The sequence below is a fragment of the Amblyraja radiata genome, chromosome 1 (assembly GCF_010909765.2).
Source record: "Amblyraja radiata isolate CabotCenter1 chromosome 1, sAmbRad1.1.pri, whole genome shotgun sequence".
NCBI classification, from domain to species: domain Eukaryota; kingdom Metazoa; phylum Chordata; class Chondrichthyes; order Rajiformes; family Rajidae; genus Amblyraja; species Amblyraja radiata.
In genome coordinates, this window is record NC_045956.1 from 32444955 (window position 1) to 32472453 (window position 27499).

The 27499-nt window shown below is 47.6% G+C and overlaps 1 protein-coding gene across 7 annotated transcripts in view; it reads left to right on the forward strand.

Moving 5' to 3' along the window:
• The first annotated feature begins 20205 nt into the window (after positions 1-20205).
• uso1 (USO1 vesicle transport factor) overlaps positions 20206-27499 on the forward strand; it is a 113742-nt gene continuing 106448 nt past the window's right edge. For 5 of the 7 annotated variants that reach the window (XM_033020075.1, XM_033020112.1, XM_033020066.1 and 2 more), the window contains exon 1: positions 20262-20382. In XM_033020075.1, coding sequence (XP_032875966.1) covers positions 20317-20382 — 66 coding nt within the window. In that variant the 5' untranslated portion in view covers positions 20262-20316. Of the gene's footprint in view, positions 20383-27499 lie in introns of all 7 variants that reach the window. The other 2 variants (XM_033020104.1, XM_033020123.1) reach the window with 1 other exon arrangement.

Here is a 27499-nt window from a genome sequence, read left to right on the forward strand (position 1 = left end):
GTACTGTCACTATGGCAACGATGTCTTTGAACATTGGGCATTGTGACATCACACAATGGAACGTTCACCATTGGCTGGGGCTCCTGCATAGGCATATGTAAATGAATCCATTCCGATTGGACATATGTGAAGATTGGGCATTGTGACATCACACGATGGAACGCTCAGCAGGGGCTGGTGCTGGTGAAGGTTCTGTGGGTGTGAAGCCAGTTTAGTTTTGAAATATTGGGGGGGGGGGGGGGGGTTAGGATTTGATTAAAAACGTACACTTAAACACGTCGAAATGTAATGAGGAACGGATACTTAGAAAGAAAAGAGAAATCTCTACCAAAATGGAAAAGATGTCGGCGATTCAGCGTTCCCCCTTATCCTTAAACTTTGACCCCTTGTTCTGGTCTTCCCCAACATCCGGAACAATCTTCCTGCATCTAGCCTGTCCAACCCCTTAAGAATTTTAAACGTCTCTATAAGATACCCCCTCAATCTTCTAAAATCTAGCGATTACAAGGCGAGTCTATCCAGTCTTTCTTCATATGAAAGTTCTGACATAACAGGAATCAGCCTGGTGAACCTTCTCTGTACTTCCTCTCTATGGCAACGATGTCTTTGAGCATTGGGCATTGTGACATCACACGATGGAACGTTCACCATTGGCTTGGGCTCCTGCAAAGGCATATGTAAATGGATCCATTCCGATTGGACATATGTGAAGATTGGGCATTGTGACATCACACGATGGAACGTTCAGCAGGGGCTGGGGCTGGTGAAGGTTCTGTGGGTGTGAAGCCAGTTTAGTTTTGAAATATTGGGGGGGGGGGGGGAAGGATTTGATTAAAAACGTGTACTTAAACACGACGGAATGTAATGAGGAGCGGATACTTAGAAAGAAAAGTGAAATCTCTACCGAAATGGAAAAGATGTCGGCGATTCTGCGTCCAGTTTCGGAGTTGCAGGGAATCAATGGAAGAAATGTGGCAGCCGGACGGAGTTCCGTTTCGGAATTTTGGGCGAGAGTTTTATATATTAATAGATATATAGATTGTTGGATTGAAGGAAGTGTTACCCCTTTCTGGAGAGTTACACAGATGGGAATGATGTTCTCGCAACCTACCTGAGCTGTGTTCTCCGCCCACACTTGAGGGCCCACATACTCGTATACCTCACTCCCCAGATGATGACGTGAGTGGGTAACAACTTTCCTTGGGGCCTGGTAAAATTCAACAACATATTGATTAGACAAATTTTGCTTTTGACAATTATTCGGGTCTGCCAAGTTAATTGCCTTTCTTACCATCGTTCCTAAGTCTTTAGCTTTGGCCATAAATTCACCTTTCGGGTGATGTGAAGAGCAACTTCTTCAGGTATTTTCCTTAACTGTGCTGGTATTTTAGCATACTCGGCAGCTCCCTCTTTTCCTTCCACTTGTGCCAACACTTCTATCCCCCAATCCTGTCCTTCGTATGATTTAAAGAAGGGTTCCAGCTCTCTGTCCTTCCCACTCCTATCTTAAGCCAGTGTGATGTGAAGTGGGGGTTCTTCGTCCAGATCTAAGGACCACCATTGAGGGGCCACTATGGAGTAACATTGTCGTACGGGAGCCCAGGGGGTCACTATTATGCCTCTATCACCACATTCTACTTTTAGTTGGAAAGCACATAGTAGATCTCTCGCCATCGGGTTGCAATCTAATCCGGTGGTTATCACAAATCCATGTTTGATTTCCTTTCCTCCATACACTACTTTGACTGGCTCAGAGATGGGATACTAGCAAACTTGTCCTTGAAACCCGGACAAATTCTGAACTTCTCTTGATTCTGCTAAATTATAAATTGATTGAAGAGATGACATGGATGCACCTGTGTCTAGTAGGAAGGTACAGATTTTACCTTCCACCTGTAGAGACAACATAGGTTCCTCATCAGACTTGCATCCAGTCACTACTAGGTTTGCTCATCATAGGCGTGTGAATGGGTTATTCTGGGAAAAGGAGATTTGGCCCCTTGGCTCTTGATTTTCCTGCCAGTTCCCTCTGTGCTCTCTAGGATCCCGTTGATCCCTCCATTCTCTTTGATCTTGGAGATTTCTTCTTTGACCCCCCTCTTCCGTTCCTTTCTTTATTTGGGCACCCCCTACTCCAGTGACCTACCCTTCCGCAACTATAACACTGGCCCATTCCTGATGGCCGGTATGTCCTCGACCCTGGTCTTTGGAGGACTGGCTCTAGAGCAGATGCTTCTCTATAATATTGGTCTGGGTATTCCGGGACTCTAATTTCTACCAGTCCATGGTTTGCTGGTACTGGAGATCCATGGTTCAGGGTCGAATTTTGGTACTTCTTTTCAGATCACATAATCAGTTTTTTGTTTCACTGCAGGCGGGCTAACCTGCTTCTTTATGTCCCTCAGTGATATCTTACAGCCCTAGCCATTTGACTGGCACTATTATTTTTAATGGATTCTGCTACGTTGGTGGGAAGGCAATTCAATAAGATGGCACAATATTGAGGGGAATTTACTGCATTTCTGTAATTTAAGTCACCCAATTGGTCCATATATAATTCAGAGACAAAAATTATTCCGCTCCTTCTCCCCTTTTTGATCTTAGATCTAGTATTCTGTCCAAATCGATTGGTTTTTGAAGGATGTTTGCAAGGGCTTTTAAAACAGCCTCTTCCCTTGCACTATTATATTTGCGAGAGCTTCATGTGACGGATGCCCTAAATTCATTAGGAATCTGGTGTGCTCACTTGAGGTAATTATTTGCTGGATCACCGCCCATAAATCTTGGGAATCGGCGTGATAAACACACATTGTAGTTTTTAAGTGATCCACAAAAGAAGTGGTGATTTTCTACGATCGGGTATTTGACTCGTAACCAGTGCCAACCATCGGATCCTCATGCTTAAAACTTATGTATGCCAGTTTCTCTGTGGAAGATTTTCTTTTCCCCTTATCTTTAATACTCTCAGGCTCCTCCCTTAGGCTACCTGGAGGTTCAAATGCTTCAGTATCCTCAAATTTTATCCCCCGATTTAGAGTTGCTTCCTTCCAACTTGCCATTCTTTCCACCGCTCCACTCGCTTTCTGTTCCTCGTAATAATTTTTCCACAATCCAATTAATTATTTTGCCTCTGCACTATCGCTGCATTGCCAGACAATGTATCTATGCCCCATTTGGGCCATACTTCGCTCCCTAATTCTCTATTTAATACTCCGGAAAGAATTCTCAATCGGTCAGCTTTTTAACTATATAACCATATAACATTTACAGCACGGAAACAGGTCATCTCGGCCCTTCTAGTCCGTGCCGAACACTTATTCTCCCCTAGTCCCATCTACCTGCACTCAGACCATATCCCTCCATTCCTTTCCCGTCCATATACCTATCCAATTTATTTTTAAATGATAAAATCGAACCTATCTCCACCACTTCCACTGGAAGCTCATTCCACATAGCTACCGCTCTCTGAGTAAAGATGTTCCCCCTCATGTTACCCCTTAATTTTTGTGGAAATTCACTACATATTTCTTTTAACGGACTTTCCGAGTCAGTGGTCATATCTTTATTTATGTGCTTCCCCATTCTATTGGATACGGAAGCAACTCTCAAGCTACTCGCACCTCTTAACAATTTTCCCCTTTCTAGTTTCAAAATTACCAGTCGTTTTTAAACAATATTCAAAAATTAAGGTGCTCCAAGAAACAACCAACCACAATCACACACGTTCCCGCAGCCCATTTCCTATCTCCTACCTTAATCTAAGCACATGCAAATGAGCTCTAAACACGCAAGCAAAATCAAATACAGAAAAGAAATTATTCCGCTTATTATAAGTATGCCTAAACACATTCCTGTATAAACCATAAGCATTCTTCTAATAGAGCATTTATTAGCTATACAGTCTCAAAATTAAATCACGGTATTCTCAATCCCTCCTGGTGGTGGGCTCGGTCAACGGAACGACTCCTCCCCCGACACAGTGATCGAAAGAATACGAACCCTGATCGAACCATCACGAATCAGATTCTAACAATACTACAATCATGATTTAAACAAATACAAATATTTAATTCAAACACACTTTTGCTTCAATTATCTAACAACCAAAAATCCTTAAGCACTCACATCTATATTACTAAATCTCTGATCTTGACCGCTTTTGGCCTACTGTGCTGCGATTTCCGACAGAACGCCGCCACCTACGGCCGTCATTTTTGGCCACCTCGCCCAGAGCCCCCGTCCGCCTTACTGGTGCGAAGGATTTTTCCCATCGATGACAAATCTGAGAGATATTAATGTTTTTTAAAAATTCACCATTCTCTCTGCTGCCCCTGCTGGAGGGAGGGGGAGGGACTATAAAACCAGGAAGTGGTGTGCCTCACTCACTCTCTGCAAGATGGATGAAGCCAAGGGCCACGTCTCTCTGAGCTCTGACTAACACTGAACAAATGTCTACACAACTGTGAGTACCCTTAATGTGGTTTGAAAATGAAAATATGGTTTGTTTGAAGTAAAAAGGCACTGCCTGCAAATGGTTGTTTGGATGCTTTGGCTTCAAGTTGAAAGGCACTACTTACTGCAAATGGTGGCATGAAGTTGAAAGGCACTAACTACTGCAAATGGTGGCTTGGGTGCTTTGGCTTGAAGTTGAAATGCACTACTTACTGCAAATGGTGGCTTGGGAGCTTTGGTTTAAAGTTCAAAATGCACTACTTACTGCAAATGGTGGCTTGAGAGCTTTGGCTTGAAGTTTAAAAAAATCACCATTCTCTCTGCTGCGCCTGCTGGAGGGAGGGGGAGGGACTATAAAACCAGGAAGTGGTGTGCCTCGCTCAGTCTCTGCAAGATGGATGAAGCCAAGGGTCACATCTCTCTGAGCTCTGAATGACACTGAACAAATGTCTACACAACTGTGAGTACCCTTAATGTGGTTTGAAAATGAAAAATATGGTTTGTTTGAAGTAAAAAGGCACTGCCTGCAAATGGTTGTTTGGATGCTTTGGCTTGAAGTGGAACCGGAAGTGGCGGCGCTGGGAACGGCTGCGGCTCGCCTGCAGTCCGTTTGTCTTTTACTTTTTTGTGTTGTTTTTTTCGTTTTGTCTAGTTACGTTTTTGGTTTTTAGCTTGTGTTTATGTGGGGGGGGGGGGGTGGGGGGTGAAACGGGGCTTGCTGTCTCCCTTCGGGGGAATACGACCTTTTGTCGTATCCCCCTTCTCTGCCTCCGTCAACGCTGAGGCCTAATGGCGGAGCTGGCGACCTCGGGACTCTGGAGGCAGCTGACAGGACTCGCCCTGAGCTCGCTCCCGTGAGGGTGGCCCAGCCCGGGGCTGGAACTGCGCTCCCGTGAGGACGGCCTGGCGAGGGGCTGAGAGACTCTCCCGTGAGGGGCTATGGCCCGTCGGCGTGGCCCAGCCCGAGGGTGGAACGGCACTCCCGTCGGAGTGGCCCAGCCCGAGGGTGGAACGGCACTCCCATCGGCGTGGCCCAGCCCGAGGGTGGAACGGCACTCCCGTCGGAGTGGCCCAGCCCGAGGATGGAACGGCACTCCCGTCGTAGTGGCCCAGCCCGAGGGTGGAACGGCACTCCCGTCGGAGTGGCCCAGCCTGAGGGTGGAACGGCACTCCCGTCGGAGTGGCCCAGCCCGAGGGAGGAACGGCACCCCCGTCGGAGTGGCCCAGCCCGAGGGAGAACGGCACTCCCGTCGGAGTGGCCCAGCCCTAGGGAGGAACGGCACTCCCGTCGGAGTGGCCCAGCTCGAGGGAGAACGGCACTCCCGTCGGAGTGGCCCAGCCCGAGGGAGGAACGGCACTCCCGTCGGAGTGGCCCAGCTCGAGGGAGAACGGCACTCCCGTCGGAGTGGCCCAGCCCGAGGGAGGAACGGCACTCCCGTCGGAGTGGCCCAGCCCGAGGGAGGAACGGCACTCCCGTCGGAGTGGCCCAGCCCGAGGGAGAACGGCACTCCCGTCGGAGTGGCCCAGCCCGAGGGAAAACGGTACTCACGTGAGGGCGATCCGGCTCGGGGCTGGAACGGTGCTCCGGTGGCTGGGACGGCGTTCTGGCGGCGGTGACCTGAGTCCGGGGTTGAGCCGCGGGCCAGCGGCTGCGTATGCTGGACTGGAGGGCGGCAGCTTCGACCACCCCCGGGCCGCGGTGTTTGAACCGGCCCGTTTGTGGGGTTCGGTGAGCCGCGGGACTGTTGTGTCATCACCCGGTGGGGAATCGCCTCAGCGCAGAGGGAGAAGAGGAGGGAAGAGACAGTAACCCTAAGATTTTTGCCTCCACCACAGTGAGGAGGTGCTTGGAGGATACACTGTGGTGGATGTTAATTTGTGTTTATTGTTGTTTATTATTGTATGATTGTATGTATGACTGCAGGCACGAAATTTCGTTCAGACCGTAAGGTCTGAATGACAATAAAGGTATTCAATTCAATTCAATTCAATTCAAGTTTAAAGGCACTACTTACTGCAAATGGTGGCATGAAGTTGAAAGGTACTACTTGCTGCAAATGGTGGCTTGGGTGCTTTGGCTTGAAGTTGAAAGGCACTACTTACTGCAAATGGTGGCTTGGATGCTTTGGCTTGAAGTTGAAAGGCATTACAATACAATATAAATTTACAAATTTATTGTCATTTGAGCCCCAGTGAGACTCAAACGAAATTTTGTTTCCACAGCCATACAAACAAAAACAATGTCCTACAGACATACACACAATTAAGTTCACACAAACATCCATCACAGTGAACCCACTGTGATGGAAGGCAAAAGTCTTTTCTCTCCCCTGCTCTCCATGTCTCTCCCTATGTCCAAGCCTCAGGCGGGCGATGATAAGTCCCACGGCCATTTTAGGCCGTGCCGGGCGATTTACGGCCCCGCTCCCGGTCTAGAAGTCTCGAAGTTGGAGCCCCCGGCGGGCGCTGTAATGTCCCACGGCCACGAAGCCGTGCCGGGTGATGTACTTCCCCGCTCCGGGTCGTTCCAAACCCCGCGACACAGGCTGGAGAAGTCGCGTTGCGGGAGCTCCGGGAAGCGGTCTCTCTCTCCCCCCGGACCCGCGGGCTCCCGATGTCCCAGTCCACCGGACCTGCGGCTGCGTTGCTGGAGCCTCCGAGCCCCAGGAGTCGAGTCGCAGCAGCGAGTCGCAGCAGCGAGCCACCACCGCTCCCCACGTTCCGAGGCCGGCCAGCCCCACGATGGTGAGTAGTCCGCACCTCCGCAGTCTCCCGAGCCCCCGGGTCGTTCAGGTTGGAGGCCGCTCCACGGTGCTAGGCCCCAACGACAACGGAGACCCGACAGGGAAAAGGTCGGGTCTCCCGGACAGGGAAGAGATTTTAAACGGTTTCCCCCTCCCCCCCCCCGCCCCCCACATATACACATTTAAAAACCAGTATTAAAAAAAACAAAAAAACACCAAACACTACATTTAACTAGACAAAAAATAAAAAAAAGACAGACAGGCTGTAGGAGCCGCTGCAACGAGTCGCGCCGCCACCAGGAATGTCCAAATGAACTTACTCCAAATGGTGGCTTGGGTGCTTTGGCTTGAAGTTGAAAGGCACTACTTACTGCAAATGGTGGCTTGGGTGCTTTGGCTTGAGGTTGAAAGGCATTACTTACTGCAAATGGTGGCTTGGGTGCTTTGCTTGAAATTGAAAGGCACTACTTACTGCAAATGGTGGCTTGGGTGCTTTGGCTTGAAGTTGAACGGCACTACTTACTGCAAATGGTGGTGGGTGATTTGGCTTGAAGTTGAAAGGCACTTCTTACTGCAAATGGTGGCTTGGGTGCTTTGGCTTGAGGTTGAAAGGCACTACTTACTGCAAATGGTGGCTTGGATGCTTTGGCTTGAAGTTGAAAGGCACTACTTACTGCAAATGGTGGCATGAAGTTGAAAGGCACTACTTACTGCAAATGGTGGCTTGGGTGCTTTGGCTTGAAGTTGAAAGGCACTACTTACTGCAAATGGTGGCATGAGGTTGAAAGGCACTACTTACTGCAAATGGTGGCTTGGGTGCTTTGGCTTGAAGTTGAAATGCACAATTTACTGCAAATGGTGGCTTGGGAGCTTTGGCTTGAAGTTTAAAAAAAACACCATTCTCTCTGCTGCACGTGCAGGAGAGAGGGGGAGGGACTATAAAACCAGGAAGTGGTGTGCCTCACTCACTCTCTGCAAGATGGATGAAGCCAAGGGTGATGTCTCTCTGAGCTCTAAATGACACTGAACAAATGGTGGCTTGGGTGCTTTGGCTTGAGGTTGAGAGGCACTACTTACTGCAAATGGCGGCTTGGGTGCTTTGGCGAAGTTATAAGGCATTACTGCAAATGCACTTCCTGTTTGCACTGTATATTGATTTTAGATAAAACGCTGCACTTACGGCTGTGATCTTACTCAGTCCCCCCTCAGCTGAGCAGGTGCAGAGAATTCTTCCCATCAATGAAAAATAAAAGTGTTATTAGTGTTTTTAAAATGTTGAGAATCTCTCTCCTGTCAATCACGCCCTGAAAGCCACACCTTTTCCGGTGGCAGGGGGAGGGGTTATAAAACCCAGAAGTGTGGGTGTGGCTCAGTCTCTGCATGATGGGGGAGGGAGAGGTCATGACTCTGTCTGAGCTGTGAATCAACTGAACACACTGAATGTCTACTGAACTGTGAGTTTGGTATTTTGTGTGGTTTTATGGTGGTTTCACCCTGCATGAAATGGTATGAAGCTGCATTTGAATTTGGTGGCCTTGGACCCTGCTTGAAGTGGAAGAAAACTGCACTGAATTTGGTGGCTTTGCACCCTGCTGAAAGTGGTATGAAACTGCACTTATATTTAGTGGCCTTGGATCCAGCTTGAAGTGGTATGAAACTGCACTTGAATTCGGTGGCCTTGCACCCTGCTTGAAGTGGTTGGAAACTGCACTTGAATTCGGTGGCCTTGCACCCTGCTTGAAGTGGTTGGAAACTGCACTTGAATTCGGTGGCCTTGCACCCTGCTCATAGTGGTAAGAAACTGCACGTGAATTTGGTGGCCTTGAACCCTGCTTGAAATGGTAGGAACATGGATTTGAATTTGGTGGACTTGCACCCTGCTTGAAATGGTAGGAACATGGATTTGAATTTGGTATACTTGCACCCTGCTTGAAATGCAATTTCAAGGAATAGTCATGAGTCAACTGCCAGCCCACCAGCCGTGAGTGAGCCGCCAGCAGATCAGGCTTGAGGGACTGAGCTGCCACCCCAAGAACCCATACCAGCACTCCAGAAAGTCCCCCCACTGGCCACCAATATTGGAATTGGTGGAGAGGTGGAATATTGCGTCGGGGGACCAGCCCTCCCGTGTGAACATGGGACCCAACGGGTCCCACTTAGTCTAGTAGACAATACAAGTAGATGTCTGCGATCTTAACACACTCTAAATCTTTTTACATACACAAAGTATTTATACAATTTGGATCCAATGAAGATGCTAAAATAGACAATGCTGGATTTCTACAATTTACAATAATAATTTAACATGCGAGTGCACAGTTTACTAACACTCGATCTCAATGCTGCGTCACGCTGTTATCAATCAGTGAACCTCTCCATCTGATACCGAAGATTTTCCACTCCCTAGGATACTCTTTGCTGAGGGGTACTGCTTCTTAAATGGACTACTTTTCCTCTTAAACGCTACTTTCCCCTGCTAAGACTGGACTTCTATAAGGGAACCTCTATCCCTCCTCTTTAAGTTCTACAGAATTAGGGGTACCTCTCGCATCCGGGTACTTTTCACCAAGTAAACCAGGTTCCCGTCTCTCAGTTACTCTTCGCTATCAGGTACGATTCAACAATTGATCAGAGGGTTACTATTCACTGTTGATCAGTCGCTATTCAAAATCAATCTCAAACATGCACAAACTCGGAAGTTCTATTTACAGAGAATTCGAATTATACCGTACGGGCAGAACTTCAATGTGAAATTCTGTATTTGGAAATTTGATTCTGCAAATTAAACTCGTTCTTGGACCAACGAGTTTTGGTGCGTAACCCTCCACATACGCGGGCTCTCAAATTCAAATTAAATTGCCCAATGAAATCTCGAATGGACTGGAGTATTCCCAGCCAATTTATACTCTAGACACCAAGCCCAGTGCCTTTACGAGATTTCTCGTCCATCACTTCAGGGAGGGATTCAGATATCTTTACACAGGCCTGGCCTCTAACCAACCTAGGTATTACCTCTTCAAAGGGATTTCCTTTACACCTGCTTGGCACCAGGTGTCAGCGCCTAGCCTCTTCGCGCAGGCAGTTGATGCCGATTTTCGGAACGCACATTTCCAATTAGCGCTCCCAGCAACAACAGGTCAAATGCTTCACCACTTAGCACGTAAACCAGACTTGTATTTCAATACCCCACCAATTGGATACCAAATCTGGGACAGTGGGCCACCCCTCGCCCTGGAAGCGCGTTTGGCTCTTGTTAAGCAGCTGCAATCTGCCAACTACGACCAAGCTTTTGGGCCACTCCTCGCCCTGTTTTATGGGCCCCTAACCTAAAGGAGTGCTATCCACCCCCCGTGCTTGCCAGACTTCTACAATCTCGTTGGGACCCTTTCCCAAGCCTGCGAGTGATCAATCTACTCCGACTAACGAAGTGCCGAAAATCAATGCGAAAACCGCACACTGGCGCCGATTTCTGCACTCGCGATCAAGACAGCTCAACACACTTAATTGCAAACTTGTGTTTGTGGGTCCGTTGAGATCCCGGGTGAGCCCCCAATGTAAATAGCTCATTCTAAGCTTCCCCCCAGTCTTGTTTCAGTCAATAAAATATTCAGTCAAGCACTTGCAGGGATCAACTGAGACAAGTGCAGGGATCCTCCATTTTATGGTGTCTTTAATTTGGCCGGTATTAACACAATCTTCTCAGCTGATCAGACGATTCGCTGCTGCCTCTGGATGTCTTGCTTGGTGACTGAGCTAAACCAGACTATGATGGAGAAGGTGAGGACAGACTCTACGATGGCAGTATATAATTGGACCATCATTGCCTGTGGAAGATTGTGTTTCCTCCACTGCTGCAGGAAGTACATCCTCTGTTGGGCCTGTTTGACTGTGGAGTCGATGGTAGCCCCCCATTTCAGGTCCTTGGAGATGATGGTTCCAAGGAACTTAAAAGACTCAGTTCTGCGAGTTTGGTAACCAGCTTGGAGGGGATGATTGTATTAAAAGCTGAACTGTAATCAATGAATAACAGCCTGATATGAACTTTTGTTGTCCAAGTGTTCCATAGCGGAGTGGAGAGCCAGCGAGATCGCATCCACCGGAGACCTGTTGTGGCAGTAAGCGAACTGCAGTAGGTCCAGGTCTTTATCGAGGTAGAAGTAGATTTGCGCCATGATCAACCTCTCAAAGCACTTCATCACCACAGACGTTAGTGCCACTGGTAGATAGTCATTGAGGCACGTCACCTTGCTCTTCTTGGGCACTGGAATCATTGATGCCCTTTTAAAGCAGGTGGGAACCTCAGACCTCAGAAGTGAGAGGTTGAAAATGTCCGTAGAAACTCCAGCCAGTTGGTCCGCACAGGTTTTTAGAACACGAACGGGTATACCATCAGGTCCAGCAGTGATGTTTCGCCGACATTCGAGCTGCCTCCTGGTTTCGCCTTGTAGGAGGTGATTGCATTCAGGCCCTGCCACAGCTGCTAAACATCTGTCTCATCCTCCAGTTTGGAGCAGAAGTCTTGGCCTTTTTGATGGCCTTACCAAGGTCGTATCTGGACTTCTTGTAGACCACTGTATCATCAGACATGAATGCCCGGTGTCTGGTCTTCAGAAGAGTGCGGATCGCAAAGTTCATACAAGGTTTCTGATTGGAAAACACTTGGAAGGTGTAAATATGACATCTACACAACACGTAACTTAAGATCATCTTTAATCCACATACAGACTTAACAGCATGTTAGTAGTCACTGCCTCCTGTCTGCTACCGAACTGCGTAGCATAGGAAGTAGGTGTTCATATAAATGATACAGTAAGGCGGGGTTAGTGATGCTAACCTATATATGATTGGTTGCATGCATAAACCAATCTACATCCTTCCCCCTTAAAGAGTGAGTATAGTGAGCATCCATGCCATTAAAGTTAAACAAATTCTCCATATCTATCAGGCGGTCTACTGATGCGGCCCGAACGCGTATGGACCAAGTCCTCCCCTCCTTCACCGGAAAGATTAGAGGGAGAGGGTGAACCCGGAAGCGAGAAAGCCGCGGGAGAGGCTTGTGGTGGCTGAAAGGGGAAGTGTGCAGGAGGGGTAACCCCGCGGCCGCGCCTCGTGGAGGAGTATGGAGCATGCGAGGAGTATGGGGCATGCGGGGATCGGTAGAAGATTCGGCAGCGAACGGCTGGAACTGAAGCGGTGGAGCATAGGGTCTTGCCGGCGGCGGACGGGGTTCTCGTACAGCAAGCAGATGTTGACGACTTCTGCGGTAGACTGTTCCCTCATCGCCCACAAGGTAAGATCGAGGTGCGTCAGCCGTGCCGACAACAGTAGCCAGACGGGAATGTCCACTGGTAGTTTGTAAACGAACAACCTGTCCCGGCAGTAGAGGCAGGAGGGGTTTGCATGATTTGTCGTGCGACCGTTTCTGAATATCGTGTTTCTCCTGAATATGCTTTTGGATTGAAGCAGGCTTCAGCACTTGAGGTATCAGCTTCTGCTGAGCAATCAGAATCGGAGGTCTTGTTGTCCTGGACATCAGTCGCTGGGCTGGTGATCCCAGGGTCCCGTCTCTGGTAATGTTTCTGAGGTTCAGGAGATCAAGGTAAAAATCTGAATTGGCCAGGCGCGATTGCTCCATCAGTTGTTTAGCGCTTCTGACAGCCCGTTCGGCAAGTCCGTTACTCTGTGGGTACTCAGGGCTGCTCGTGACGTGGTGGAAATTCCATCAGTTAGCAAAGAGCTTGAACTCGTGGCTGGTAAACTGTCTGCCGTTGTTGGTCTGCTAATGAACGGGTGAGCCGAATGTGGAGAAGTGTTTCTTTAATTTTCGGATGACCATCTCAGATGTGATGGAGGTCAGGAAGTCGAGTTGAAAACGAGTCGACGAGGACGAGGTAGTGCTTACCGCGCCATTCGAAGATGTCTACCTCCACCGACGTCCAGGCCAGGGCTGGTGGAGGTTGTTGCAGTAGGGGCTGCCTCTGCTAGTGCGGTGCAAGACTGTTGCAGGTGGGGCAAGAGGATATACGGTCCCGTATGTATTTGGCCATCCCAGGCCAGTAGAACAGGTTCTGTGCATGGGTCAGTGTAGCATCGACTCCCGGGTGACCGCTGTGTGCCTCATTGTAGTATTTATCATGCAATGATGAGGGGATCACGACTTTGTGGCCCTTGACTATGACACCGTCCTGTATGACCAGTTCATCGCGGACTAGGAAGAATGGCTGCTCCTCTGTTGGTACGCTAGGGCGCCTGTCTGGCCAAACCCCTTTTGATCACTGATGAGAGTATTTGGAGGGTGGCGTCGGCAGCAGTATGTTCGGCTAGGCTCCGTAGTTGTTTAGTAGGAACAAAGTAAACGCCGAGGACCATAAGCTCTTCCCGTTCATAGGGGTGTCGTTTCGCAGGATGCTCGAGGTTCACGAGAGAGAGTATCCGCAACGTGCATGTCTGTACCCTTTTTGTAAAGAAGGGTGAAGTCGAAACGTTGGAGCTGCAACATCATGCGTTGCAGGCGGGCTGGTGCAGCATGGATTGGTTTGTTCAGAATCGTCACCAGTGGCTGGTGGTCTGTCTCGACCGTGAAAGTGTTTCCGAAGATAAAAGGTCTTTGAATTTGGAGCAGGTAAAGACGACAGCCAGCAGCTCCTTCTCGATCTGTGCGTAGCGTTGTTCTGTGTCGGTCATGGTACGGGAGGCATATGAAACGGGGAGCAAGATACCATCAGCTGATGGTTGTAGGCAGGCTGCACGGGACGTTTCAAATCGAAGAATATTAGAGTTGGTGCACTGGTCAGCTTGGATTTTAAAGCGTCAAATGCTTGTTGATGTTGCTGGAACCAGGACCAAGCAATGTTCTTTTTAGTCAGTTGTCGCAGGGGCGAGCTTAATTCGCTGAGATTTGGTATGAATTTTCCAAGATAGTTCACCTTACCCAGGAAACGCTGCAGGCCGAGCACGTCGGTGGGGGCCGGCATCTCAGTGATGGCAGCAGCTTTCTGTGGATCGGGCTTGAGGCCGTCGGGAGTGAATACATGCCCGAAGTAGCTGACCTCTGAAACCCTGAACTTGCACTTGTTAGGGTTGAGCTTGAGGTTGATCTGACGTGCCCGCTCCATGACACGTCTTCGGTTTTGATCGTGCTCTGTCGCATCTTTGCCATACACCAGGATATCGTCAACAATGATAGCGCACGGTAGGCCTGCGAACAGCTGTTCCATGGTTCTCTGGAAAACTTCACTGGTAGAGTTGATACCGAATGGCATTCTCAGAAACTTGAATCTGCCAAACGGGGTAGAAAATGTGGTGAGGTTTGATGACTCGTTGTCCAGCGGTATCTGCCAGAAAGAGCTCTTTGCATCGAGGACAGAAAAGACGGTGGCCTGTCCGATCTGTGCCGCAACATCATCAACTGTCCTCATGGGATAGTGGGGGCGCCTGATGGCATGGTTCAAGTCTTTTGGATTGATTTCATTTTTATCCTTTTTGAGAGTAGCAACCATGGTGGACGCCCAATCGGTGGGCTCGCTGACTGCTTCCAGCACGCCCATGGAGACCATATTATTTAACATGGACTCAACCCTGTCCCTCATGGCGTGTGACACACGGTGTGGTGCACGAACAACAGGTACCACCTTGGGGTCGGTGGATATCTTGTAGGTCACAGGCAGCTTGTCTAATTTGTCATCGAACAGATCAGGGTATTCTTTTATCAGGTCCATTGATATCAGCAGCTTGTGGACTGTTTTGTCGAACAAAATCAGTCCTAAATCTTGGTTGCCCAACAGAGTCACAGAGTTAGAATTCAAGACGTAGAAGGTCAAATCCCTTGTGGTTTTTCAGCACACATTTAAAAGTGGCTCTTCCCAGTGGTACCAGCACTCCCCTCCCCCCCCCCCCCCCCCCCCCCTGTAAGCATGCAGAGTGGAGCTGTCCGCAATCAGGAGCTCATTATTTCTTATCATGTTGTAGAGGTTTATTGACATTACATTGACCTTTGCACCAGTATCTAATTGAGCATGAAAGTTGAAGTTGTTGACAGTTATCAAAACTGTGGGGTCGGGAAACTTGCCAGCTGCATGTAGGAGTGAATACACGTTTGACTCCCCTTGCGAATTAATTAGATTGGTGTCGGGGGCAGTGTCGAGCTTGAATTGGGAGTCGTAGTTGTTATCGTCTTGCCGGATTAAATTCTCCTGAACAAGTTTGACAAATTTCACCCTGACTAAACTTTTCGCACTATGACATTCCCAGTTAATATTGGGAAAGTTAAAATCCCCTACAACCACCTTATTCGACCTGTAGCTGCCTGCAATCTTCTGGCACATTTGTTCTTCTAATTACCGCTAACTATTTGGGGGCCCACAGTACACTCCCAACAGGGTGATCATCCCTTTCTTGTTGCAAATTAAACCATCATTCCTTTTTTGCTCCCTGCCTTTCTCCTGCCTATTCGTTTATTTATTTATTTTTTAATTTCAAAATAGACTTTATACAGGTAATAAATATATACAATACATGAACCGTGCAAAAAAAATTCATCTGCCATTTTTGGAGGCTATACCAATTATTCAATACAGTCTAAGGTAGACAAAAGTGCTGGAGAAACTCAGCGGGTGCAGCAGCATCTATGGAGCGAAGGAAATAGGCAACGTTTCGGGCCGAAACCCTTCTTCAGACTTTTGTCGACCCTCCATCAGACTGAAGAAGGGTTTCGGCCCGAAACATTGCCTATATTCTTCGCTCCATAGATGCTGCTGCACCCGCTGAGTTTCTCCAGCACTTTTGTCTACCTTCGATTTTCCAGCATCTGCAGTTCCTTCTTAAACATTCAATACAGTCTACATACATTGCTCAGATTTCACAAATTTATCCCCCACCCTTGACACTCATGTGACCCACTGATATGGGATCTCTTCCCTTATTTTGAGGGGCGTCTCCACCATACCCTGCCTCCCATGTCCAGCAGCGGAAGGACCCTAGACCGTGGTCCTCCCCCACCGAGCCTTGGCGTTGGCTGCACCGAGCTTCAGTGCGTCCCTCAGCAAGTACTCCTGCAGTCTGCAGCGAGCCAGACGGCAACTTTCCCCGATGGACATCTCGCTCCGCTGGGTGGTTAACAACGCTCGGGCAGACCAAAGAGCGTCTTTCACTGAGTTGATGACCTTCCAGCAGCACTCGATGTCAGTCTCTGAATGCGTCCCTGGGAACAGACCGTAAATCAGAGTCCACTGTGACGGAGCTGTTTGGAATAAACCATGACAGGGACCCTTGCAAATCTCTCCAGACTCTCTTTGCGAATCCACACTCTGCAAAGAGGTGGGCAATCTGCCCACTAAACCTTCTCTCATCACCCTCCATACCAACTTCTAACCTCTCACCTGCCTTGATCCTGTATATGGTGAAATGTTTGTATCAATGTATGGTATTATCCGATCTGATTAGATAGTATGTAAAACTAAGCTTTTCACTGTACCTCGGCACATGTGACAATAATGGACCTAAACTGAAAGATTACTAAGGTTCAGGTGAGCATAGTTCTCGAGTATATTCACTGTAGGTAACAGTTTATCACTAGTTCTGAGGATTAGTTCCACACACCCTGCAGTTTTTTGGAAGTGAGAGACCACATTGCAGAAAATTTAGAAAAGAGATGGGGCAAAATGCAGTTGTGTTTGACACCGAGTTTTTACTCAGATTGAAACAGAAACAGAACAACCAGATCGCCTGAGAGTTGCTACCAGAAAAGAGTGACGTTTATGGTGTCCTTGAGAGTTTCAACATTAGCATTGTAGTGACACTTGCGACAATGCTAAAGTTCCAGACAAGTCGAATAGAGTTTGTTCTCATATGCACAGGTACAGTGATGTACAGGTACAATAAACCCTTGCAATAATGGGCTTCTATGTAGCAGATTTTGCTTATCGCAGATCGAGGCTCCTGATGCAACCACGGCCAGTTACCCAATGAACTGGCGCCGTGTGGTGGGAGCTTCTGTTCACGGAAGTGGAGAGAGTGAACAGCATGAAGGCGGTGTGAATATCGGGCCCGTCCCCAGCGCATTGCGTGGGGAAGGGGGCGCTGTGGCTCCCTGGCCTGTGAATACCCACTTGGTTAACCTCCCACTCCCCCCAATGTCGTGTTTCTACCCTCCCGGCCTTGGGTTAAAATTTACCCCATTCACTTGGTTATAGCGGACAATCGGCAATAACGGACACCATCCTCCCTCCCCATCGTGGTCCGTTATATCGAGGGTTTACAGTACAATGAAATTCTTGCTTGCAGTAGCATCACAGGCACATAAACTCAGACATGCACACAAAACCTATAAAGACGTGTCATAATTATAATGGGGCCATTCCAAATTAGGTTGCGGCCAGGCCTGCAGTCATTTGAACCCAACACACCATGGATGATGAGGAGATCTTTGCACAAATGCCAATCCTTGTCCCTCCAGTGAAACAGTGGTGGGGAAAGTGTATGATATGCTAGCCTCCATTGCAGCATTGCGCATATGAGTTGGGAAGTCATGTTGCAGCTTTATAGGACTTTGATCAGGCAGTATTTGGGATATTGCATGCAGTTCTGGTCGTCCCATTACAGGGAGGATGTGGCGGCTTTGGAGAGGATGCTCAGACAGTTTGACAGAATGTCGCTTGTATTAGAGGGTATTAGCTATAAGGAGAGGCCCCAGCGACAACTAGTCATGTTATTGTCAGTGAAGCCACGTTCCTCAATTATTTTGTGTTTTCTCAAGATCCCACCATGTGTAGCTACTTGTGTTTCCACTCTCCTGTTAAACCTCCCCTTTGACAACTAGTCGTGTTGTAGTCAGTCCGTCCCTCCATTATTTTATGTTTTTCTCAAGATCCCACAATATGTAGAATAAGGGGGAGGCCATTTAGAACTGAGATGAGGAAACACATTTTCACACAGAGAGTTGTGAATTTGTGGAATTCTCTGCCTCAGAAGGCAGTGGAGGCTGGTTCACTACATGCATTCAGAAGAGAGTTAGATAGAGCTCTTATGGGCCTGTCCCACTTAGGCGACTCTTTAGGCGACTGCCAGGGACTAATTTTTAATGGAATTCATCTACGAGACCTGGCGACAACCCACAACAGCACCTACGACAGCAAAATTTGTTGCCACTGTCATCAAAGGTTTTTCAACATGTTGAAAAATTGCCTAAGTGGGACAGGCCCATTAGGGCTAGTGCAATCAAGGGATATGGGGAGAATACAGGAACGGGGTACTGATTGTGGATGATCAGCCATGATCACATTGAATGGCGGTGCTGGCTCGAAGGGCAGAATTGCTTACACCTATTTTCTATGTACCTATGCATTGCTTCCACTTTACTGTTAATTTACTTCCACTATAACCCCACTCTCACCATCGACGGCACCACTGTCTCCCCATCTCCCCAGGCCCGCAACCTTGGCGTGATCTTTGATTCCACCCTCTCCCTTGAGCCTCACATCCGCCATGTCATTAAAACCTCCTTCTTTCATCTCCGCAACATCGCCAAACTCAGACCCTCTCTCACACCTCCCGCTGCTGAAATTGAATTGAATTGAATTGAATTGAATGCCTTGTCATTCAGACCTTACGGTCTGAACAAAATTTCGTGCCTGCAGTCATACATACAATCATACAATAATAACAACAATAAACACAAATTAACACCACCACAGTGAGTCCTCCAAGCACCTCACTGTGGTGGAGGCAAAAATCTTAGGGCTGCAGTCTCTTCCCTCCTCTTCTCCCTCTGCGCTGAGGCGATACCCCACCGGGCGATGGTAAATCAGTCCCGCGGCTCACCGAACCCCGCAACGGGCCAGCTCAAACAGCCCGGGGTGGTCGAAGCTGCCGCCCTCCAGTCCAGCGGACGCAGCCACTGGCCCGCAGCTGAACCCAGGACTCAGGTCACCGCCGCCAGAACGCCGTCCCAGCCACCGGAGCACCGTTCCAGCGCCGAGCCGGATCGCCCTCACGTGAGTGCCGTTCCTCCCTCGAGCTGGGCCACTCCGATGGAAGTGCCGTTCCTCCCTCGGGCTGGGCCACTCCGACGGGAGTGCCGTTCCTCCCTCGGGCTGGGCCACTCCGACGGGAGTGCCGTTCCTCCCTCGGGCTGGGCCACTCCGACGGGAGTGCCGTTCCTCCCTCGGGCTGGGCCACTCCGACGGGAGTGCCGTTCCACCTTGTGTTTCCCACTCTACTGTTGAACCTTCCCTTTGACAACTAGTCTTGTTGTAGTCAGTAAGGCCGCGTCCCTACATTGTGTTGTGTTTTTCTCAAGATCCCACCATGTGTAGAATGAGATGATCAGATAATTTAGAACCAAGATGTGGAAAAACCTTTTCACCCAGAGTTGTGAATTTGTGGAGTTCTCTGGCTCAGAAGGCAGTGGAGGCCGATTCACTGGATGCTTTCAAAAGATAGTTAGATAGAGCTCTCAGGGCTGGCCGAATCAATGGATATGGGGAGAAGGCACCTACTTGTTTCCACTCTGCTATTCAACCTCCCCTTTGATGGCCCCCAGCGACAACTAGTTATGTTATTGTCAGTGAGGCCACGTTCCTCAACTATTTTGTGTTTTTCCCCTCAAGATCTCACCATGTGTGTAACTACTTGTGTTTCCTTCCCACTGTACTGTTGGACCTCCCCTTTGATCAAAGATTATAGAGGAGCTCCTCTATAATCTTTGCCTTTGATGGCCCCCAGCGACAACTAGTCATGTTATTGTCAGTGAGGCCACGTTCCTTAAATATTTTGTGTTTTTCCCCTCAAGATCTCACCATGTGTGTAACTATTTGTGTTTCCTTCCCACTTTACTGTTGGACCTCCCCTTTGCTGGCCGTCGTGTTGTAGTCGGGGAGGCGGCACTGATCGACGTAGATCCAGCTCTGTGACTGGGCGACCGGCGCGCACCGGCGCGGCCGCCCACTGCCCGTTGCCCACGATGCAGCTGCCACGTCGCCGGCCTCCCAGCTGGCCGCGCAGGCGCAGTGACGGGGATGGGGTGGGGGAGGAGAGAGGCACCGCCCCCCGCCCCCGGCCCTCCCCCCCTGAGTGCGCAGGCGCGGCGACAGCGGCGGCTGACAGTTGGCGGCGGCGGGCGGCCATGAACTTCCTGCGAGGAGTAATGGGCGGCCAGAGCGCCGGCCCGCAGCGCAGCGGCGCCGAGACAGTGAGTAGCCGCGCCCGCGGCAAGGCGAGTCCGGGCCTCGGCCCCAGTCCCAGGACCGGGCCCGCCGCCCTTCCACACTGTCGCCTGCGGGCCCGCGAGCCGGACCCAGGCCTCGGCCTCCATTTCTCTCACCCGCGGAGAGGGGAGGAGGGGGGGCGGCGGCGGTTCCGGCCCTGACTCCGCCAAACACTGCCTCGGCTTGGCAGCAGGTTGACCCTGAGCCACGATCCAAGGACCTGACCGGGCAGTCGCCACCTTCAGCCGCTAGCAACCGGCCATTCCTTCTCTCCACTGACCCGCTGAGTTACTCCAGCACTCTGTGTCCATGTTCTCCACAGATGCTGCCTGACCCGCTGAGTTACTCCAGCACTCTGTGCCTATGGAACAGGACCTGCTGGGGACAGCAGGTCGGGCAGCATCTGTCGAGGGAGAAGCGGGGACCACGTGGCGGATAGGGTTCAGGTTTATTATTGTCACGTGTACTTAGGTACAGGGACAGTTTTGTTCTGCACGCTGTCCAAACAGATCACTTAATACTACACATAAATACAATCAGTTCAAACTCAAGTATCCGACCCCTTCAGTTCCCAGCTGTGCAGGGGCACCTCACCCCAAACTCTGCCCAGAGAAACGATGTGCTAAAACATTGTTAACCCTGTCCTCATTTGATAATGTCCCTCTCAAATACTTTGTCTCAAAACAGTTTTGCCCCATGTATTGGAGAAACAGCATTGAAGATGTTGCCTCTCCAAACATGATTTGGAGTCTCTCCATCTGTAAGGCATTTAATAAAGTCCAGATGGAGAAACAAATAACTACAGATGCTGGTTTATACCAAAGATAGACACAAAGTGCTGGAGTAACTGAGGGGGCCTGAGATGGTATTGTCGATGAACAGCAGCCTGACTTGCGTTCCTGTTGTCTTAGTGGTCCAGCACAGAGTGGAGAGCCAGCAAAGTTGCAACCACCTGACAATCTGTTTTAGCAGTGGGTGAAGCGGGTTCAGGTTGTGAGAGGCAGGACTTGATCTGTGTCACAATGGATGTGGGTGCCACAGGTCAGACGTCACTGCGGCATATGACCTCTTGGACACCATTATCATGGATATCCTTTTAAGGCAGGTGGGGACCTCAGACCATTGTAGTGAGAATACAGCCAGGTACACTATCAGGGTTGACTCTTTCAGAGGTTTCGTTCTCCTTATGATGTCAGCCTTGGAATCTGAGATGGGGGGGGTTGTGAATATTTTCTTGTGAATTCACAGAGAAACATACTTAAACTAGCCAGAAATCTATGAATACTTAGTGCTGCAAGAAATAAAACATGAAGGAAATCAGTATTTGTGATAAAAGAGTGCTTGGCAAATTGGTGAGACTGAAAGGCATAAACTCCTAAGGAGCCAATCGACATTTGAACTTTGAAAGTAGTGACTATGATGCAAATAGAAGCGCTGGTGTACATCGTTTAGAATTCTATAGGTTCTGGAATGATTCCGATCAACTGGATGGCAGCAAATGTGATCCTGTTTAAGAAAAAGAGGGAGAGAGTAAATGGGGAGCTGTTGACTGTTGGCTTCAAATCAGTAATAGATTAGCTGAAATCTTTACCAAAATGATAATCAATTAAAAATGCATGTGCTGGTAACGCCTGTCGGGCAGTCTCTGTGGAAAGAGAAACAGTTAATGTTAATGTTTTGGGTAGAAGGCAGTTTATCAGAAATATACCTCAAGGTATGCCTACTTTGAAGAAGTTCTCTCTCCGGAAACAGTTTCCTCCCATCCCTCGGCCCTCGGGCTCCTCCTCCTCCTTTTTCCTTTCTTCTCCCCACCACCCCCCATCAGTCTGAAGAAGGGTTTCGGCCCAAAACGTTGCCTATTTCCTTCGCTCCATAGATGCTGCTGTACCCGCTGAGTTTCTCCAGCATTTTTGTGTACCTCCTATCAGAAACATTCATTCTGTTTCTTTCGCCACAGATGTTGCTGTTCCTAGAATTTTTGTCGAAGTAGGGTGAGAATGGAATGATGAAAGGGAATCATGTTTGATCAAATCATTGAAATTGTTTGAGAACACGTCCAATGGAATAGAAATTTCAGAACCAGCGAATGTGGTACATTTGGATTGTCAGAACACTCCTGATTGGAGCTAATATATTCATTAACTAATAAAGAGTGTGGGAAGAAACAGATCTTTTTTGTTGGGAAACAGTGACGAGTTGAGTACAAACAGAGATCAATGTTTGGACCATACTTATTGACAACCTATATTAACAATTTGGCTGACAGCACCAAAAATCGGGTGGGATTGTGGATCTTGGTGATGTAGATATAATTATATATCATTTAGAGCTATGGATCCTTCTTTAATTCATTTCAAACCTCCCAAGATAACTTGTGTCCCTGAACTGTATGGACAATTTGCCAGCCTGACCTTAGCCCTGACATCCAGACTCTGCTCTGGCAGGCATAATTTAATTGGAGCAAGGACAGAGCAGCAAATGCTGAAAATCTAACACCTTGTTGGAAAAGCTCAGCAGCATCTGTGGAGAGAGAAATAGAGTTGAATGCTTATTGACTGAAACATTGTATTGTCAGCACTTTTTATTTGGCATGATATAGGCCTGGAATACTCACACATGCCAAAGATCCCGGTGGCATCTTCCCAGCAGTCATAATCTTCTTTGACTACATTCCAAAGCTTCTCCAGATCTTTAAAAAACTGCTGGATGTTAAGAAAAAGGAGCATTTTACAGACCGTCACCTATTTAAACTTCCACAAAATCATACACACGTTGAAAAGTCCAGAAGCGCTACCTCGGTGCTAAATTAAAACAAATCAAATACAAGGTCTGTACTAAAGTCATCATAGGTTTGTGAGTATGGTATATTCTTTATTACATTGAATAAAATACTTCCAAAATGGTACTCAACATCTGCTGTTACTGAGCCATCAACATGGTATCCAGATTTCTGGGTTAGCTGAAAGGTGACAGATGGACCAAACCTTTTTTCTTTAGAGAGGAGCTGTCAGTAATCAATCTCAGCTGATCAGGTTGTGAACTTTGGACATTGGACTAAAGGTCAGTTAAGTTGAAAATCCACACGTGAGTTTAAAGTTTGGTTACGATTGTTCTGCTTCCAGTTTGGTTGATAAGATAACCCCATTGCATGGAGAATGTTTCACTTGAATCTCAGTTGATCTTGTTTTGGTTGTTTGTGGTTTCTTTTATGGAATAAATAAGAGAAAATATTTGTCCTCAACAGTAGAGGAAAAACTGCTTGAGTAGTTTAAATAAATACATAATGAACAGTAGTTGGAATAAAGTAACATAATTTGTAGATGGAAATAGTACTCAAACTGGAGTTACATGGGACAGATTTCTCAATATTCTCCCAGAGTTGGTTTGAATCATTTATTGGATTTGCTATAATAGTTTTAACGTATAATCTAGTATTAATGCAGTGTTATGTAAATGTCTCCAATTATATTCAACCATGGTCAATTTGCTTCATTTTTTAGCAAGAGACCAATTCAGTGTCTGTAACAGCCACAACTGTCTGCTAATTTAGAGTCACTTTGCATCTCCCTTTAGGATTTCAGGGCATTTAATCTAGTTGACAGGAGATGTTTTGATGTTATTAATAGTTTTCCAGCAAATGAAGTGATGACATAATTTATTGATTAGGCAGGTGGTGGGAAAGACACAGAATTGTTAGAAGAGTTAATACTGAGTTCAGGAAAAGGTTGTTCACCTAGATGATGATGGAGGTCTGAAAGCATGGTGGAGCTGTGGAAACCATTTTTACATTTGAGAAATATTAGAGGCGGCGATGTAACAGGGGATTGGATCTATGATTAGGGAGAACATAATGTTTGTACATAGAAAAGGATCGGCCAGTAAGGCTATGGTGGAAGTGAGGAATACGAGAGGGCTGATCACTTTGAATGGGTTGTGTTATAGCACCCCCTTCCCCTTCTCCCCCCCCCCCCCTCCCCATAGTAAACGGGGATTAGAGGAGCAAATATGCGAGGCATCACAAATAGCTGCAAAAATATTAGTGTACAATATTTTAACAAGATATTTAATAATCATGTAAGATTTTAGCTTTCTAAAAATCAGCTATGCCTGCCATATTGCTATGGGTTTGAATGAGGTGGAATTTGTTGAGTATGTTCAGGAAAGTTTTCTGAATCAACGTGTAGAATGCCTGACCATAGAAGGGGCAACACATAGCATCCTCTTGGGAAATAAGACAGGGCGGGTGACTGAAGTGTTCATGGGGAGTGAGGCATTTTGAGACTAATGACTATAATTCCATTAGCTCTAAAATAGTAATGAAAAAGGACAGTAGGGGTCCAAAGGCTGAAGCCCTAAATCAGGGAAAGGTAAATTTTAATGGTATTAGACAGGAATGTTCAAACGTTGATTGGGGAGGACTGCTTCCAGGTAAAGAGACATCTGGTGGGACTATTTTAGAAGTCAAATTGCAAGAGTTCAGAATAAAAGGGCATACCTTTATAATGGAGATGAGGAGGAATTTCTTTAGCTGGAGGGTGGATAACTTGTGGAATTAGTGAACACAGACAGCTGTGGATGCCGTCATTAGGCATTTTTAAAATAGAGATTGACAGATTCTTGATTAGCAAAGGTGGCAAAGGTTACGGGGAGAAGGCAGGAGAATGGGGTTGAAAGGGAAAGATAGATCAGCCATGATTGAATGACAGAGCAAGAGTGAAGAGTATCTTCACTCACCCTGAGAGTTAAGGGGGTAAGGCTGGCAGGAGCCAGCAGCATAGGCTGAAGTGATAATCTGGTCAATAATAAAGGTTTGGCATGATATCAAGGATCTGATATGTCGGGTATAGTTCGCTGACATCAAGTGAATTCCCTAAGTATAGTGGATATACACGTAAGAGGGAAATCTTGAAGGGATAAAGGGGGGCAGGAGATAGCTTTGGTAACTATGGAGAGAATGGGGTCCTTAAAGATCAATAAGGTCCTCTATTTGGGGAGGCACAGAACGTGGGTGGGGCATTTATCATCTGTATTTATGATGGAGAAAGACATGGACCTGAGGGAATTTGGGGAAGTTAATAGTGATGCCTTAAAGAGAATTCACATTGCAGAAGAGGTGGTGCCGGAGCTGTTACACCACATTTGCATAGATACATCCCTGGCATCTGGTGAAATATATTCCGGGACATCATGCAAAACGAGGGAAGAAAATGTAGAGCCCCCGAACGAGATACTTCAATCACCAATAGCCATGGATGAGGCGCTGAATGACTGGGGGGTGGCTAATATTGTGCCTTTTTAAGAAAGGTTGTTAGGAAAAGCTTAAGAACTGAAGAATGATGAGCCTTCCATCAGTGAAGGGGTAAGTTATCGGAATGGCTTTTAGAGAAAGGAACTACATGCATTTGGAGTATTGGAATATTTGAAGTCTTGTGTACAGTTATGGTCACCCCATCAAAGGAATGACGTGGGGGATTTGGAAAGGGAGCAGAGGAGGCTTGCCAGAATGATGCCTTGATTAGGGGATATTAGCTAGAGGGAGAGGTTGGACAAACTTGAATTGTTTTCTCTAGCATTACGGAGGTTCAGGGGAGACCTGATAGAAATATGGAAAATTCTGAGAGGCATAGATAGGGTAGACAGCCAGAACCTTTTCGCCAAGATAGAAAAGTCAAATACTCGAGAGCATAGCTTTAAGGTGAGAAAGGCAAAATGTAAAGGAATTGTGCGGGGCAAGTTCTTTTACACAGTTGGTGGCGAGTACCTGGAACGTGCTGCTGGGGTTGTAGGTAAGGCAGGTACGATTGTGGCATTTGAGACATGGATATTGAGGGAATGGGGGGATATGGATTATGTGCAGACAGATGGGTCTTGGCATCTTGTGGGGCAGAGACATTGTACGCTGAAGGGCCTGTTCTTGTGTTGCCCTGTTCTATGCATTTGGAAAGGCAAGGACTAATTTGGGACCATCAGCATATCTGTGTGCATGGGGATCAGTGCCAGGCCCACTGGTGTTCATTATTTATAATAACAATTCGGATGGGATTGTAGGTGGTATGTATGGTTAGTAAGTTTGTGGATGACACTAGTGGACAGTGAAGAAGATTATCTGTGAATACGTTGGGATCTTGATCAACTGGACCAATGGGCCGAGAATGGTGTATGGAGTTTAATTTAGATAAATGTGAGGAGTTGATAACTATGGCAAAACTTACACGGTAAATAACAGTTCCATGGGGTGTGTTGTAGAACAGAGAACCCCAGGGGTGTAGGTACATCGTTCGATGGAGGTGGGGGCACATGTCATGGTGGTGAAGAAGGCATTTGACATCTTTGCCTTCATTTTTCAGGGTATTGAATACAGGAATTAGGACATCTTGTTACAGGAAGGGCAATTGAATACAGTTGAAGATGATATGGGAAAGATTTAAAAGGGACCTGAAGGGCAACTTTTTCCACACAACGCAAATCCGAGCAGGATTTGCACGGTAATTAGCAGGGTTCTGGGGAGTGTTGTAGAACAGAGACATAGTGGTGCAGGAACATAGTTTTATTAAGGTGTACAGACAAAGGCTGTCAGGGTGGTGAAGAAGGCAATGGGCACCTTTGCCCACATCGGTCAAGCTATTGAGTACAGGAGTTAGGACATTATGTTACAGATGTACACAATATTGGTAAGGCTACATTTGGAGTTCTAGGTGCTCTGCTGCAGTCAATGGCCTCTTATAAGATCATTCAATATCCTCATAGAAAGGATCATGGCTGCCAATCTTAGGGTCAATACTACTTTCCTAATTTCTCCCCATACTCATTAAAGCCTCTGTCCCACTATGCGAGTTCACACAAGAGCTCTCCCGAGTTTAAAAAAAATCTAACTCGTGGTAAGTACGTAGCGGGTACATAGGACCTCGTGGATGTCCCGTACAGGCTTGTAATGCTAACGGCAGGTACTCGGGAAACGGGGTAACTCGTGAAGTTTTTTAAACATTGTGAAAAATGTCCAAGAGTTTCCCGAGTACCTACCGTTAGTTACCGCGTTTCCCGAATATCTGCCGTTAGCGTTACGAGCCGCAACAGGACATCCACGAGGTCCTACGTACCCGC